The 14,042-nt window shown below is 41.3% G+C and overlaps 2 protein-coding genes across 3 annotated transcripts in view; one reads left to right on the top strand and one right to left on the bottom strand.

Moving 5' to 3' along the window:
• Window positions 1–14,042, bottom strand: part of ILRUN (inflammation and lipid regulator with UBA-like and NBR1-like domains) — a 119,372-nt gene that overhangs the window by 21,286 nt on the left and 84,044 nt on the right. Inside the window, exon 4 of one of the 2 annotated variants that reach the window (XM_060110550.1) lies at window positions 770–873. In XM_060110550.1, coding sequence (XP_059966533.1) covers window positions 770–873 — 104 coding nt within the window. Of the gene's footprint in view, window positions 1–544; window positions 874–14,042 lie in introns of both variants that reach the window. The other variant, XM_060110549.1, reaches the window with a different exon arrangement.
• On the top strand, window positions 13,185–13,355 carry LOC132497693 (small ribosomal subunit protein uS14-like). The gene is given in 1 exon segment (XM_060111117.1): window positions 13,185–13,355. A coding segment is annotated over 1 exon segment (171 nt).

Genomic DNA, 14,042 nt, shown 5'->3' with positions numbered 1-14,042 from the left:
TAGGTGAGGATGTAGATGGGCCATAAGAGGCTGAAAAGACATCAACAAGAAGACATGCAAACTAGGTAAATAAAGTGGAAGCCCAACAACATCTGGATAGGATACAACAACATTAGGATAAATAATTGAGTTTGTCTATTTCCTCAGGAAAAACACCCCACCCAAAACCAAAAAAACACAGTAGGAACAAATTCCAAAGGTGTGCTGTTGCTCTACACTTGGTATACATTTACACTGGAAGAATGGCTGGTGATATTTTGACTTTTTTTTTTTTTAATGCTAAAGGTAAAGAACTCTGTTCTTTCAGCACCCAAACCAGAGCAGAGAGACAGCAGTAAGTTATAAATGTGGATGGAGTAACACCCACAGGACGTGGAGATGGGGGAGGGGGAGGGGAGAAGGGGTAGGTCTTTGTGCTGTTGCATTGGCAGGAGAGCTAAGCAGTCTTAAAGAACATTCTAGGCGTCTAGGTTTGCCATGAAGGAGTATCACAAATCCCAAGGCCCACCACCTACCCCTTCTCCTCTTCTCCGAGGGCACCTACCTTACTGTAAGTCACTACTGATAAGTTGTTTGCGTGACTGCTGGGGGACAGATTTACAGAGTTCTGTGAGAGTCTATTCTCATCTTGCTCGGTTTGGTCAGGAGCAGGAGCCCATGTGTTTTTGCTGATCGAGTCGAACTCGGAACCCCCAGGGTCTTTTAAGTTGTTTTCATCTGATTGTCGGTTCTTTTGGGGAGAGGCAAACGGGTTGAAGTTTCCTTCTACCTTGCGATGTGGCTGTGTGTTGAACTCCGTTTCAAAAGATGACAGCTGCTGCGTTACTCCTAAAAGTCCACCCACCTCCACACTGAGAATGACCCAGATGACATCTGAAACAAAAAGGCAATTCATGTCAATGTTAGGCATACCCTCAAGGCTCAAAGCAGCCACCACAGAGAACCCCAAACACCACCCAAACCATAAGAAATGTTCCTCTGCATGCTAGTTTAGAAGCTTACTGACAAAGTTATCCAGTACATTTGCATTGCATGCAGTTCTACATTTTTGGTAACGTCAAATTCATACTCTGGTACAAATTCAGCAGAGGTCTATGGTGAGACCCATGAAGCTATCTGTAAAAAGGTTACTAGTTAATTTTGATGCATAACCATATTTTGGAAATCATTACTCCAGAGAACAATGATCAATATATAGAAACCCAAAAGCTATTTTTCCAGAATTACAAGCTCTTTGTGGTTTTTGCTTTATTTTGTACATGGTTAACTCAGAAAACTCAGGGCAGGCATAACTCGAGTCAAAAAAAATGCTTATAATTACTAAAACTGCAACTTATCAACCGCCCCCCACACTTTGGGGCAATTTAGAGTGACCTGCCCAAACTAGGACAACTGAGAGTAAAGAGGGAGTTATTACACCAGGACACAGGTGTAAGCCAGCACTAATCCTGACATATTAGAACAGATATCACCCTGGCTATTTTCACCATCTATGTGTTCAAAAGATACCAAAATTTAGTATGCCTGAGACTTTCTATTGATAAAATAATCCAATTTAATACCAACTTTGCCTTTCTGTCAGATAGGGAAACCCTACCATCTACATTGAAACCATAAGAGATTTGTTTTAAAAGATGCACCATAGGACTTTTGGTCATAATTCAGTTCTTTATTTCCTCAACTGTCAAAGCCACGGGTTCAAAAAGAAATGAATAAAGTAAGCGGCACTTCAATTTGATGTTCAGCACCTCAATTCAGAGAACAGTGGCATCTACTTTCCTGATGGAAGGTTTTCAAAAAGCAAGCTATAGAAAGGCCAAGAAGCTTTTAAGTGTGAACCTTGTTGAAAACAAATATGAAAAATTGTTCAGGCTCCTAAATAAGTGGTATAAGGTTGATAGGAAAAGGCAGATAAAACTTCATCAGTTAGCTACATGGAAATACAATAGTCCCCTTTACCCATGATTCACTTTTCATGGTTTCAGTTACTCATGTCAATGGTGGTCCAAAAATATTAAATGGAAGGTGCCAGAAGTAAACAATTCATAAGTTCTACATTGCGCACTGTTCTGAGTAGTGTGATGAAATCTCTCACTGTCCTGCTCCATCCCATCTGGATGTGAATCATCCCTTTGTCCATCGTATCCATGCTATATATGCTATCTGCTCGTTAGTCACTTAGTAGCTATCTAGGTTATCAGATCGACAATCACAATCGGGTACAGCACTGCTTGTATTCAAGTAACCCTTATGGTACTTAACAATGGCCCCAAAGCGCAAGAGTACTTCAGATACGCCAAGGAGAAGCCGTAAAGTGCTTCAAGTGAAAAGGTGAAAGTTCTCAACTGAATAAGGAAAGAAAAAAATCATACGCTAAATAAGGCTGCTAAAACCTATGGTAACAAATCTTCTATCCATCAAGTTGTGAAGAAGGAAAAAGGAAACTTGAGCCAGTTTTGCTGTCGCACTTCAAACTGCAAAAGTGAGAGCCACAGTGAGTGATAAGTGCTTAGTTAAGATGGAAAAGGCATTAAATTTGGACAATAAGATATTTTGAGAGAGACCACATTCTCATAACTTTGATTACAGTATATTGTTATAACTGTTCAACTGAATTATTAGTTATTTCTGTTAATCTCTTACTGTGCCTAATTTGTAAATTAGGCTTTATCATAGGTAGGTATGTATAGGAAAAAACACAGTATATATAGAGTTCAGTACTGTCTGTGGTTTCAACTTCCATACTAGGGGTTTCAGAGCATATGCCCCACAGATAAGTGGGGGACTACTGTATAATATGTAAGCCTAGAACAAATACACTAAAATACAAATACACTAAAAAGGAAATTGAAGGAAACTAAGGAAAACTCTCTTGGGCTGTGTTTGTTCTCAATTTTCAATCTGGGTTCTACAGCTGAGGAAGGGGATCTTAAGTGTCAGATAGCCATAAATACTCGATTTAAGGTTAGTGATTTGGAAGTATTAAGAACTTGGTTGTATCCAAACAGCTATGAGCCAAAACCTTAGTAAGTAGAGATGCAGTGACATCTACTGTTCACTTCTATAGTGAGCAACTCTTTTTACCTCCTGTGAAGAGGAAGAAAGCCACTAGCAGCACTAGTATGGATCACAGGAATGGGCATCCATCCCAGACACACTTACCATTAAAGCAAATGTGAATCTTTACGTAAACTAGTATCATAAAAGTTCAACCTGGGCTTCCCTGGTGGTGCAGTGGTTAAGAATCCGCCTGCCAAGGCAGGGGACACGGGTTCAAGCCCTGGTCCAGGAAGATACTACATGCCATGGAGCAACTAACCCTGTGCGCCACAACTACTGAGCCTGCGCTCTACAGCCTGCGGGCCACAACTACTGAAGCCCGCGCACCTAGAGCCCATGCTCCACAACAAGAGAAGCCACCGCAGTGAGAAGCCCGCGCACTGCAACAAAGAGGAGCCCTGCTCGCCCCAACTAGAGAAAGTCCACGCACAGCAACCCAACGCAGCCAAAAATAAATAAAAATAAAAAAATTTATTAGGAAAAAAAAAGAAAGTTCAACCTGCTGATTTAACACTGTAAACAAAGACAGGCAGAGTACCATTTCACTTAGAAATCTGTAACAGTGCCAGTAATGGTGGGTCAGATGACTTTCATTGAAGACTTGCTCAATCTCATAAACCAATATGATATGGGCCTTAAAAAACAATTCAATGGCAGGCAGCCTGAGGGAGACTCATTCTGTGCTCTCTTATTCTAGGCTTTCTAACCAAAGGCAACATTCTTTCACTCTACTATTCTTTTCTTCCAAGCGGATATGTCTTGTCTTTCAGTACATTAATTCCTACTTTTGTCTTCCACCCATCTGTTTTCCAAAATCCTTTTGTAAGTACATGGTATGTTTAGCACACTCAGCTATAGGTAACAGTCTTTGTTCTCTTAGCTCAGGAAACTAAATGCTTATGAGAAAGGACAGACTATTCTGAAGGCTGTTAGCAGTACGAGACTAATGACATTTCCCCCCTGGCTTTGAGAACTAAAGCTTCTTTGATATAACTCACTGGGCCTTATCATACTTAAAGCCACCACACCCTCTTCACCTTGGCTATTTTTCTGTACTGTTCACAGATGCTACATAGTAGCTGTAAAAGGAATGTCACTTAAGAAGTCACTGATTGGGCTTCCCTGGTGGCGCAGTGGTTGAGAGGCCGCCTGCCGATGCAGGGGACACGGGTTCGTGCCCCGGTCCGGGAAGATCCCACATGCCGTGGAGCGGCTGGGCCCGTGAGCCATGGCCACTGAGCCTGCGCGTCCGGATCCTGTGCTCCGCAATGGGAGAGGCCACAACAGTGAGAGGCCCGCGTACCGCAAAAAAAAAAAAAAAAAAAAAAGAAGTCACTGATTTATAAACACCAATAGTTAAAATTCCAGTTCTGATCCTCCAAAGTTACTATCATGATGGGTCATTATGAATAGTACACCATGCCTTCTACATGGTACTATCTGAGCCCTCCAGGTACTACCTATAGACCTCACATTTCGGAACATGTTCATCCCACACATAGTGTGTGTGGGTTTCTTTTAATCAAACAATAAAAAGGATGAAGATGAGCCCAATAAGTTTATTTCAGAGGTTGACCATTTCCAATTCTTGTCAGAACACCTTAATTACTAAGATTAAAACTGCCAGCCAGATATTTCACTATTGCTGATGATAAAATCACAGCTGTAGGAATCTTAGGGGTCATCTAACGGAACTGCTTCACTTTCTAGATGAAGGATCTGAGGTCTGGAGGTAGAATTAATGGGCCCAAGATCAGACTTCAAGTTAGACGTTGGCCATGATGATGACCAAGAACTTCCAGATCTTAGTATAGCTTTTAAAACCCACACTTGTTTCTTCCCAACAGGAATTTGGGAAGCCAAGTACCCAGGGAACGAAACCTATAGTTAAGTCAGTCCCATTTTAGTATATTTACTGACAGACATATGAAACAAGAATGGTGTCCTAGAAAAGTAGCCAAGGAAGTAAAACCAAGTGCCAAGCCTACACAATCAGGGCTTAGTAAGCCAACCGAGAAACCAATTTTAGAATGTCTTGCCTTAAAGTAATTTTTTAAAAGCACCTGAGCCAGAACTTTGGAGCTAGAAGGTACTGTAAATATTATTTCATTCAACTTGTCCTTTTTACATATGATGAAACCTTTAATAATAAGTACAAACCTTATTAATAATAAGTATAGGGCCTCCCTGGTGGCGCAAGTGGTCGAGAGTCCGCCTGCCGATGCAGGGGATACGGGTTCGTGCCCCGGTCTGGGAGGATCCCATATGCCGCGGAGCGGCTGGGCCCGTGAGCCATGGCCGCTGAGCCTTGCGCGTCCGGAGCCTGCGCGTCCGGAGCCTGTGCTCCGCAACGGGGGAGGCCACAACAGTGAGAGGCCCGCATACCGCAAAAAAAAAAAAAAAAAAAAAAAAAAAAAAAAAAAAAAAAAAATAAGTATAAATTTCCTTTTGTAGAAATGTGTAATAAATTACTGAAGAGAGAACATAACCTTTTATTTCTTTTTTTTTTTTTCTTTTTTTTTTTTTTCTGCTGTACGCGGGCCTCTCACTGCTGTGGCCTCTCCCGTTGCGGAGCACAGGCTCCGGACACACAGGCTCCACGGCCATGGCTCGCGGGCCCAGCCGCTCCGCGGCATGTGGGATCTTCCGGGATCGGGGCACGAACCCGTGTCCCCTGCATCGGCAGGCGGACTCTCAACCACTGCGCCACCAGGGAAGCCCCACCTTTTATTTCTTAAGTTTAGACTATGAGAAGTGTAGAATAAAAGCAAAATATTTTACTTTGAGCCCAAGTCCATAATCTTAATCAATCATGCTGACATACAAAGACATCTCAGATTATGGTAAGAATATTAAAAACATTTGCATATATCTAAAAGCTAGCATCATGGGTCAAATCACATCATAATAAATGTAAACAAGCACCTATGATTTGTCCACTAAAATAGAATTGTTAAAAACAGTACAATATTAGAACTGGTAAATTTGTTTCTTGTGGGAATATAGCTTACAATATATGTACAGTAAGGGTACAGGTATACTGGGTTGAACAAATAAGTAAATGGATGGTGGGAGCAAGGTTTTTCGTTATTAAAGAAGGATATTACAGGAAAGCAAGCAAAGAAGGAATTCTAAAATAAACCCTGTGGTACTGGATTGAAGCCAGAGACATCAATATAAACGAAACACAGAAACAATTATAGATATGTCTGTATACAAAGGTTGGTATGTATACACATACTATCTAGCTCTATCTGCTAAGACGGCCTAGAAGTAATGATACCCCCATAGCAATGAACATACCTAGTGCTCAGTAGTTTCTAAATACTACTCTCCAATAAAAAGAACAAGGGCTTCTTGGAGAAATGGCTGATTCTAGGGCTGGGCGTGGAAAATATAAGAAAAGCCTGGAACATCTTGTTGTACCAGAAAGTAAGGAAGTGGTCAAAACACAAAAGGATAGGGGCAGGTTACAGGGATACAGGAGCCACCTGAAAGAGCTCCCTCTGGAGCTGGAACAATCTGGGCAACAAAATAAATAATGTAGCACTGGACTGTAACTCCAACTATAAAATAAATATACATGAGTATATTTATTAACTATGAGTCCATAGTTATATAAATAAATGAAGAAGAAGTGACAAACTTCCTTACAAAGAATTCCAAATAATATATAAAGATACTCTCCCTTCCAAGAGGTGGAGCTTAATTCTATACACCCCCCAGGGACTTCCCTGGTGGTTCAGTGGGTAACACTCTGCACTCCCAATGCAAGGGGCCCGGGTTCAATCCCTGGTCGGGCAACTAGATCCCACATGCATGCCGAGACTAAGAGTTTTGCATGCTGCAACTAAAAAGAGGTCGCATGTTGCAAGACCCGGCAGGGCATAAATAAATAAATATTTAAAAAAATAACAAAATTCTATACACCCTCCAACCCACTCTATCTTAGTGATAGAGTAGGGAAAGAGAAAAGGAGTAACTTTACAGTGGAGAAACTGGCAAACTATTCAACCTAGTGACCAAGGTTAATATCACCAGCGATGTTATGCAATTATCAAGTACCCTCCACCCCCACAGGGCACTTCACCTTCACAGTATTCTTCCCCAAACCCATAATATCAGTCTAACCATGTGGAAAACAACAGATAAGCTCAGATTGGGGGACATTATAAAGCAGGGGTCCCCAACCCCAAGGCCACAGACCGGTACCTGTCCATGGCCTATTAGGAACTGGGCTGCACAGCAGGAGGTGAATGGCAGGTGAGCAAGCGAAGCTTCATCTGTATTTACAGCCACTCCCCATCGCTCGCATTACAGCCTGAGCTCCGCCTCCTGTCAGATCAGTGGCAGCATTAGATTCTCAGAGGGGCGCGAACCTTACTGTGAACTGCACATGCGAGGGATCTAGGTTGCGCGCTCCTTGTGAGAATCTAATACCTGATGATCTGAGGTGGAGCTGAGGCGGTGATGCTAGCACTGGGGAGCGGCTGCAAATACAGATTATCATTAGCAGAGAGGTTTGACTACACAGAGACCATAATAAATAACCGCTTGCAGACTCATATCAAAACCCTGTCAGTGAGTGGCAAGTGAAAACGAGCTCAGGGCTCCCACTGATTCTGCATTATGGCGAGTTGTATAATTATTTCATTACATATTACAATGTAATAATAACAGAAATAAAGTGCACAATAAATGTAATGTGCTTGAATCATCCCAAAACCACAGCCACTCCCATCCGTGGAAAAACTGTCTTCCACAAAACTGGTCCCTGGTGCCAAAAAGGTTGAGGTCCGCTGTTATAAAGGATACTTTATATAAAGGATACTTGCCAGTATTCCTCAAAACTATCAGGGGTCATGAAAAACACAGAAAAGACTGAGAAATTGTTACAGACCAAAGGAGACTGGGAGACATGACAACTAAGTGCAATATGGGACCCTAGACTGGTTTCTGGAACAGAAGAGTCCTGAGTGGAAAAACTGATGAAATCTAAATAAAGTGTGCAGTTGAGTTCATAGTAATGTACAAATGTTGATGTCTTCATTCTAGCAAGTGTGCCATGATTATGTAAGATGCTAACAATGGGGGAAACTGGGTATATGGGAACTTTGTATCACCTCTGAAACTTTACTGTAAATCTAAAATTGTTCCAACGTAAAGTTTACTAAAAGAAATTAGTATAGCATTAAAAAAGTGTACTTTCAAACACTAAGAGGTAAAGTTGTAACGGAGCCAACACAAACAATTCTCTCTGTAGTGAAGTGACTATAAAGGAGAGTTCTTTGATCTAGCAGGGGGTAGAACAAGGTTGTAGCAGGGTGGGCAGGAGGGGCTGTCACGCGCTCAATTCTTCAGAGGCCTCAAAAAGACCACATCATCAACTGCACACACAAGTCATTCCCATCTGCAGGGAGATCTTGCCCTTCCAGTGCAACCCCTTCTCAGCAGTGCAGTAAGGACATTAACAGTCTTCAAACAGGCTGCACAAACGAACCATCTTGATGTGGATGTTCGGCTGAAGCTGCCTGACTAGTTCCAGAGCCTGCCTCTGGCCTACAGAAGATGCAAATGGAAGCCACAAAAAGCAAGCAATAAACTGCCACATTAATAGGTTCCACTTGGTCTGGGTTTCTGAAGGGGAAAGGTAGGGGACTCGGGAAAGCACCACCTTCAAAAATCCAGTTTACAAGGACACCTCAAAGTAATTCCAACTGTGGTTAGGACTGAAATCTTATAGGCTTCTGATGTCTAGAGCAACTACCTTGGGCTCGTCCCTAAGAGCTGTAAGAGCACCAGGAGACACAGACTAGCTTTAGCCTGCATATACCTACAAGATTACCAGGGAGGCCACTTCTAGATTTGGAGGTTGCAAATTCAAATCCTTCCTAAAGCTCATCTTCATAGCACAACAGGAACCCCACATTTCCCCTGAGAATTAAGAAACAACTTGGGTCTGTAGAGGTAAACAGGCTCTAGTCAGCTGCTGGGCTACAAGCTACGGGCTCACATTTCATTTCTAGAGTAGGAAGGCTGGATATGTGCTGCCTGGCTTCAGTGAGAGAGGCTTGAAAGGAGAGAGTCTGAGCACTGGTAAACTAGTGGCCTGAAACATGCCCGGACAGTAAGTAGTGCAAAGGTCAACATTATGAGTATCTCATTTTGTGTCTGTCTCTTCCCAGTCTCAACTTCCAGTCTGTTTTTCTACACTGTTTACTCAACACATGCCTGGCTCTCATGACACCTGCCCAGGCACTCAGATACTTTCACTATCTATGAACACAACACCTACCTCAGCATCTATGGGGGAAGATGGGACAGCCAGACTCCAGTTCATTAGCTCCTCAGAGGACAACTCCTGATTTCTGGGGCCCAGGCCCCATCTACAGCAGAGTGACTGTTGAAGGGCTGCCTCTACTCAGCTCTGCTTCCCTACCCATTCTCACTCCCCACCCCATCTTGCCACAGTGTGCATTAAAGACTTATTCCTTAGTTTCATATTATTCTCAGGAATTTCATTTTAAAATGCAAATGCCCCCTAAAGGAACATATTAAGCTACATTAACTCCATTATCAGATCAACCAACGGGCACATGTTCACAAAGGGGAGAAGATAAAGAGAAGCCCAGGAAAGAGCACTGGAAGCCTGGATGAGACAAGACAGTGAGGAGTCCCCAGTGCCCATAATAGGAAGAGGGGCTCAGAAAGAAAAGCAGAAATGGCAACAAAAAAGAGACTACTACTCTTCACAATTTTTTCAAATCATGCCCTATTTAATAATCATGAGGGACTTCCCTGGTGGCACAGTGGCTAAGAATCCGCCTGCCAATGCAGGGGACACGGGTTCAAGCCCTGGTCCAGGAAGATCCCACATGCCGCGGAGCAACTAAGCCCTTGCACCAAAACTACTGAGCCTGCGCTCTAGAGCCCGCGAGTCACAACTACTGAGCCCGCGCAGCGAGAGCCCATGCTCTGCAACAAGAGAAGCACCTGCACCGCAGTGAAGACCCAATGCAGACAAGACAAAAAAAAAAAAAAAAAAAACCCATGAGCTTTTGCCTTAACTTGTGTGTGTGGCGGGGGTGGGGGGGCAGGTAATCGTGATCATTGAATCACTTAGTTATTTACTTCAGGTCTGAGGAAATAAGGATCCCTACTTCCCAAAGCCAGTAAAATCAGTGCCATGAAACAAAGTGAAAACATGTCTGAGACAAAAGATGAAATCAGCTCAGAATGGGGAAAAAAACCAAAATTGCCATTAATCGGGCTGGGAGGACAGACACAGATAAAGGCAGGTACAAAGATAATAGGAAACACTATTTCTCCCAAGGTCATACAGCAGCTGTAAAATGCTATAATGACCCTCTCTGAGTGGCTACTGCTTTCTTACCAACGATGTCCCCAGACCAGCTTTGTTACAGCCATCTATTACTAAGGATACCCAACTGCCACCCACGACAGCACCCAAGCCCTAATTAATCCTCACTTCTAGTCCTGCCTCAAAAACAGCAGCCAATCCAAAATTGATCCCACTTCCCTAGAGCCTCCTCAGAATCGTTCAGCAGGAACCCAACCTTACAGAAGCTGCTTCCCTCCTCCCTCTTACCGCACGGCATCCCACAGGTCACCTGGAGTGCCTTCCCTCACCACGTATGTCTATCTGGTTTTTTCAGACTAAAGCCTTGTTTCAGGTGATCTCTGAACCCAGACGCCTTCCTCTCTTCCCCCTCCCAGCCTCAACTCCTAGAAGCAGAGACTCCACCCCTTCCTACCAGTCTTCCCTTCCTGTACAACTGCCCTCCCCACCAGCTGATAACATAAGGAAAGAGGAGTGAATTCAAGGATAAGGAGGTCAAAAAAAGAAAGAAGGAGCAGCCCCAAGAATAAAGAAAAACTAGGAGTATATAGTATTCTAGAAGCCTAATGACAAAAGTGTTTCAAGGAAAACAGAGTTATTAAGTGGGTCCAATGCAGCTAATAAATCAAGTTAAGTTGAAAACTGAGAACAAAGCACTGGATGTAGTATCATGCAGGTCACTGGTGATTTTGAAAAGAGCAGCAGTTTTAGTGGTATGGTAGGGACAGAAGCCTGAATGGAAAAAATTCGTGAGACTAGGAAACAGGAGGTGGAGATAGCCATTACTGATACTAAATGTTCGAAGGACTTCTGCTATGAAAGAGAGCAGAGAAATGGGGAAGAAGCTGGAGGAGGAAAATTAATAATATTACATTATATGTAAAAGCAAGAATTTTTTAAATCAATCCAATCTATAGTTGTTTCAAGGCATGTAAAACAATAATGTGTGCCAATATTACATCTCCAAAGGATTTTTAAAAATTTTTTATTTTATATTGGAAGAAGTTTAAAATAACTCAAATGTCCATCAGTGGGGACTAAGCTAGAAAAATGAAGACATATCTACCTGAGGGGATATGCCACAGCCATAAAAAGGAATGAATGTTTCTACAGCGATCTCTAGAATATAATTATGAAGTGAAAAAAAGTAAGATGCAGATCAATATCTATAGTTATGACACTTCTTTGTAAGAAAAAGGACACATTTATATACATTTGCTGGTGTCTGCAAAACAAAACAAAAGGCAACACTGAATGGATAATCTATAAATGAATAAATAAAAATGAGCACCTATAGGAGGAGGAAGGCACTATCTGAAGGGAACAGAACGGGAGGGAGACCTTTCTAGATATATCATTCCTAAATTGAGACTTAGGATAATAGAAATGTTCTACATACTCAAGAAAAAAAAAAAAACAACCCAACACACTAGGTCAAAGGGGGACAAGAGTAAGAATTGGAGATTAAAAATAATTTTCCTAGGATGGTGATTGGCACAGGATAGGTGCTCAATAGAAAATTATTTTTTAAAAAAAGAAAGGAAATTATTTATGCAGAAGTACTTAGCAGTGTGACATTAAAAAAAATGTTTACTGTGTTGCACTGTTGGAAGTTAGATTCAATGCTAACAGTAATGTCTGACGATTGCCTATGTCTAACTGTCACTGGAGGACTCTACCAATAACAGTAAAACAGGTTTCCTATATAAAATCTAAGAGTTTATGATACCTATAAAAAGGGAATATAATCTTTAATCCTCCTCTTCATTCACTAGTTTCACTGAAAGTAAATAAAGCACCAAACCCTTACTCTAAAGAACTGGCAATTAAAGGTAAAGAATTAAGCATTTAATCTAGCCTTATTTGTAAAACTGAATTGCAGGAAAATAAGTCATTGTTGATAAATAAATGTTTCCTCCGCCCAAAACTACTCTAGCTAGTATATGTGGGAAAAAATTGCCACTTTGTAATCCCTAATTGAAATGATTCAAGCAATAATCAATGAACAAAACCATTAGACAAAAGGTTGGTTGATGGGGAGGACCTTTGGAGGGATCAGGCTGTCACCACTTGAACCCTTTGATTGATCTCAGCATCACTAAGAGCCAAATAATTTTGAAAAAGAAGTACAAAGTTAGAGGTCTCACACTTCTTGATTTCAAAACTTACTACAAAACTACAGTAATCAAAATAGTGTGGTACTGGCAGAAAGACAGACATATAGACCATGGAATAGAATGGAGAGCTCAAAAATAAATTCACTCACATTTATGGTCAAATGATTTTTGACAAGAATACTAAGAGCATTCAATGGGGAAGGGAAGTCTTTTCAACAAATGGTGTTGAGAAAACTGGATATCCACATGCAAAAACATGAATTTGGATGCTTACCTTACACCATATACAAAAATTAACTCAAAATGGATCAAAGATCTAAACGTACAAACTAAACCTCTGAGAGAAAACAGAAGGAAAACTTCATGACACTGGATTTGGAAGTGATTTCTTGGATTTGACTCCAAAAGCACAGGCAACCAAAGAAAAAAGATAAACTGGACTACATCAAAATTAAAACTTTTGTGCATCAAAGGACACAATCAACAGAGTGCAAAGGCAAACACCAAATGGAGAAAATATTTACAAATCAATATCTGATAATGGGCAAATATCCAAAATATATAAAGAGCTCCTACAAAATAAAACTAATAACCTGATTTTAAAATGGGCAAAGGGCTTTTTGCCTCGCTGCATACGAGAAAGCAAGATGGGTCACCAGCAGCTCTAATGAAACCATCCAAGAAAATCAGGCCAGGGTTCTTGCTCTTGCTGCATCTGCTCAAACCTGCACAGTCTGATCCAAAAGTACAGCCTCAATATGTACCACCAGTGTTTCCAACAGTACACGAAGGATATAGGCTTCATTAAGTTGGACTAAGCCAACTTCTTGAATGGGTCATCCAGGACATCTACCTTACCACAGAAAGAATGCTAGCTCTTTGTACATTAAAACAAAAACAAAAACAAAAACAAAAACCCTTTACAATTGTGAGAGTTTTAATGTGAATGGCATAGTCAACTGACTATAGAAATCTCCTTTTAAAAATTTACTATTACCTTCTCAACGGATTCATCTTCAAGATATGTGGCTTATTTTCCTTCCGTTATATAAAAGTATTCACGCTGGAGTGAAAAATGGGCAAAGGACGTGAATAAACTGAAGGACCTAAAAGCACAGGTAAAGATGCTCGATATCATTTATCATTCATCATTAGGGAACTACAAATCAAAACCATAATGAGATACTACCTCACACTCATTAGGATGGCTACTGTCAAAAAAACAGAAACTAACAAGTCTGGGCAAGGATGTGGAGAAACTGGAACCCTTGCACACTGGTGGGAAGGTAAAATGGTACAGCCACTATGGAAACCAGTATGGCATTTCCTTAAAAAATTAAAAATAGAGTTGCCATATGGTCCAGCAATCCCATTTCTAGGTATATACCCAAAAGAACTAAAAGCAGAGTTTCAAAGAGGTATTTGTATACCCGTTTTCATAACAGCATTGTTCATAATACCAAAAGGTAGAAGCAATCGAAGTGTACATTGATAGATAAATGATT

Source organism: Mesoplodon densirostris, chromosome 10 (genome assembly GCF_025265405.1).
Source record: "Mesoplodon densirostris isolate mMesDen1 chromosome 10, mMesDen1 primary haplotype, whole genome shotgun sequence".
NCBI lineage: Eukaryota > Metazoa > Chordata > Mammalia > Artiodactyla > Ziphiidae > Mesoplodon > Mesoplodon densirostris.
This window is presented reverse-complemented; position numbering and strand designations above follow the sequence as displayed.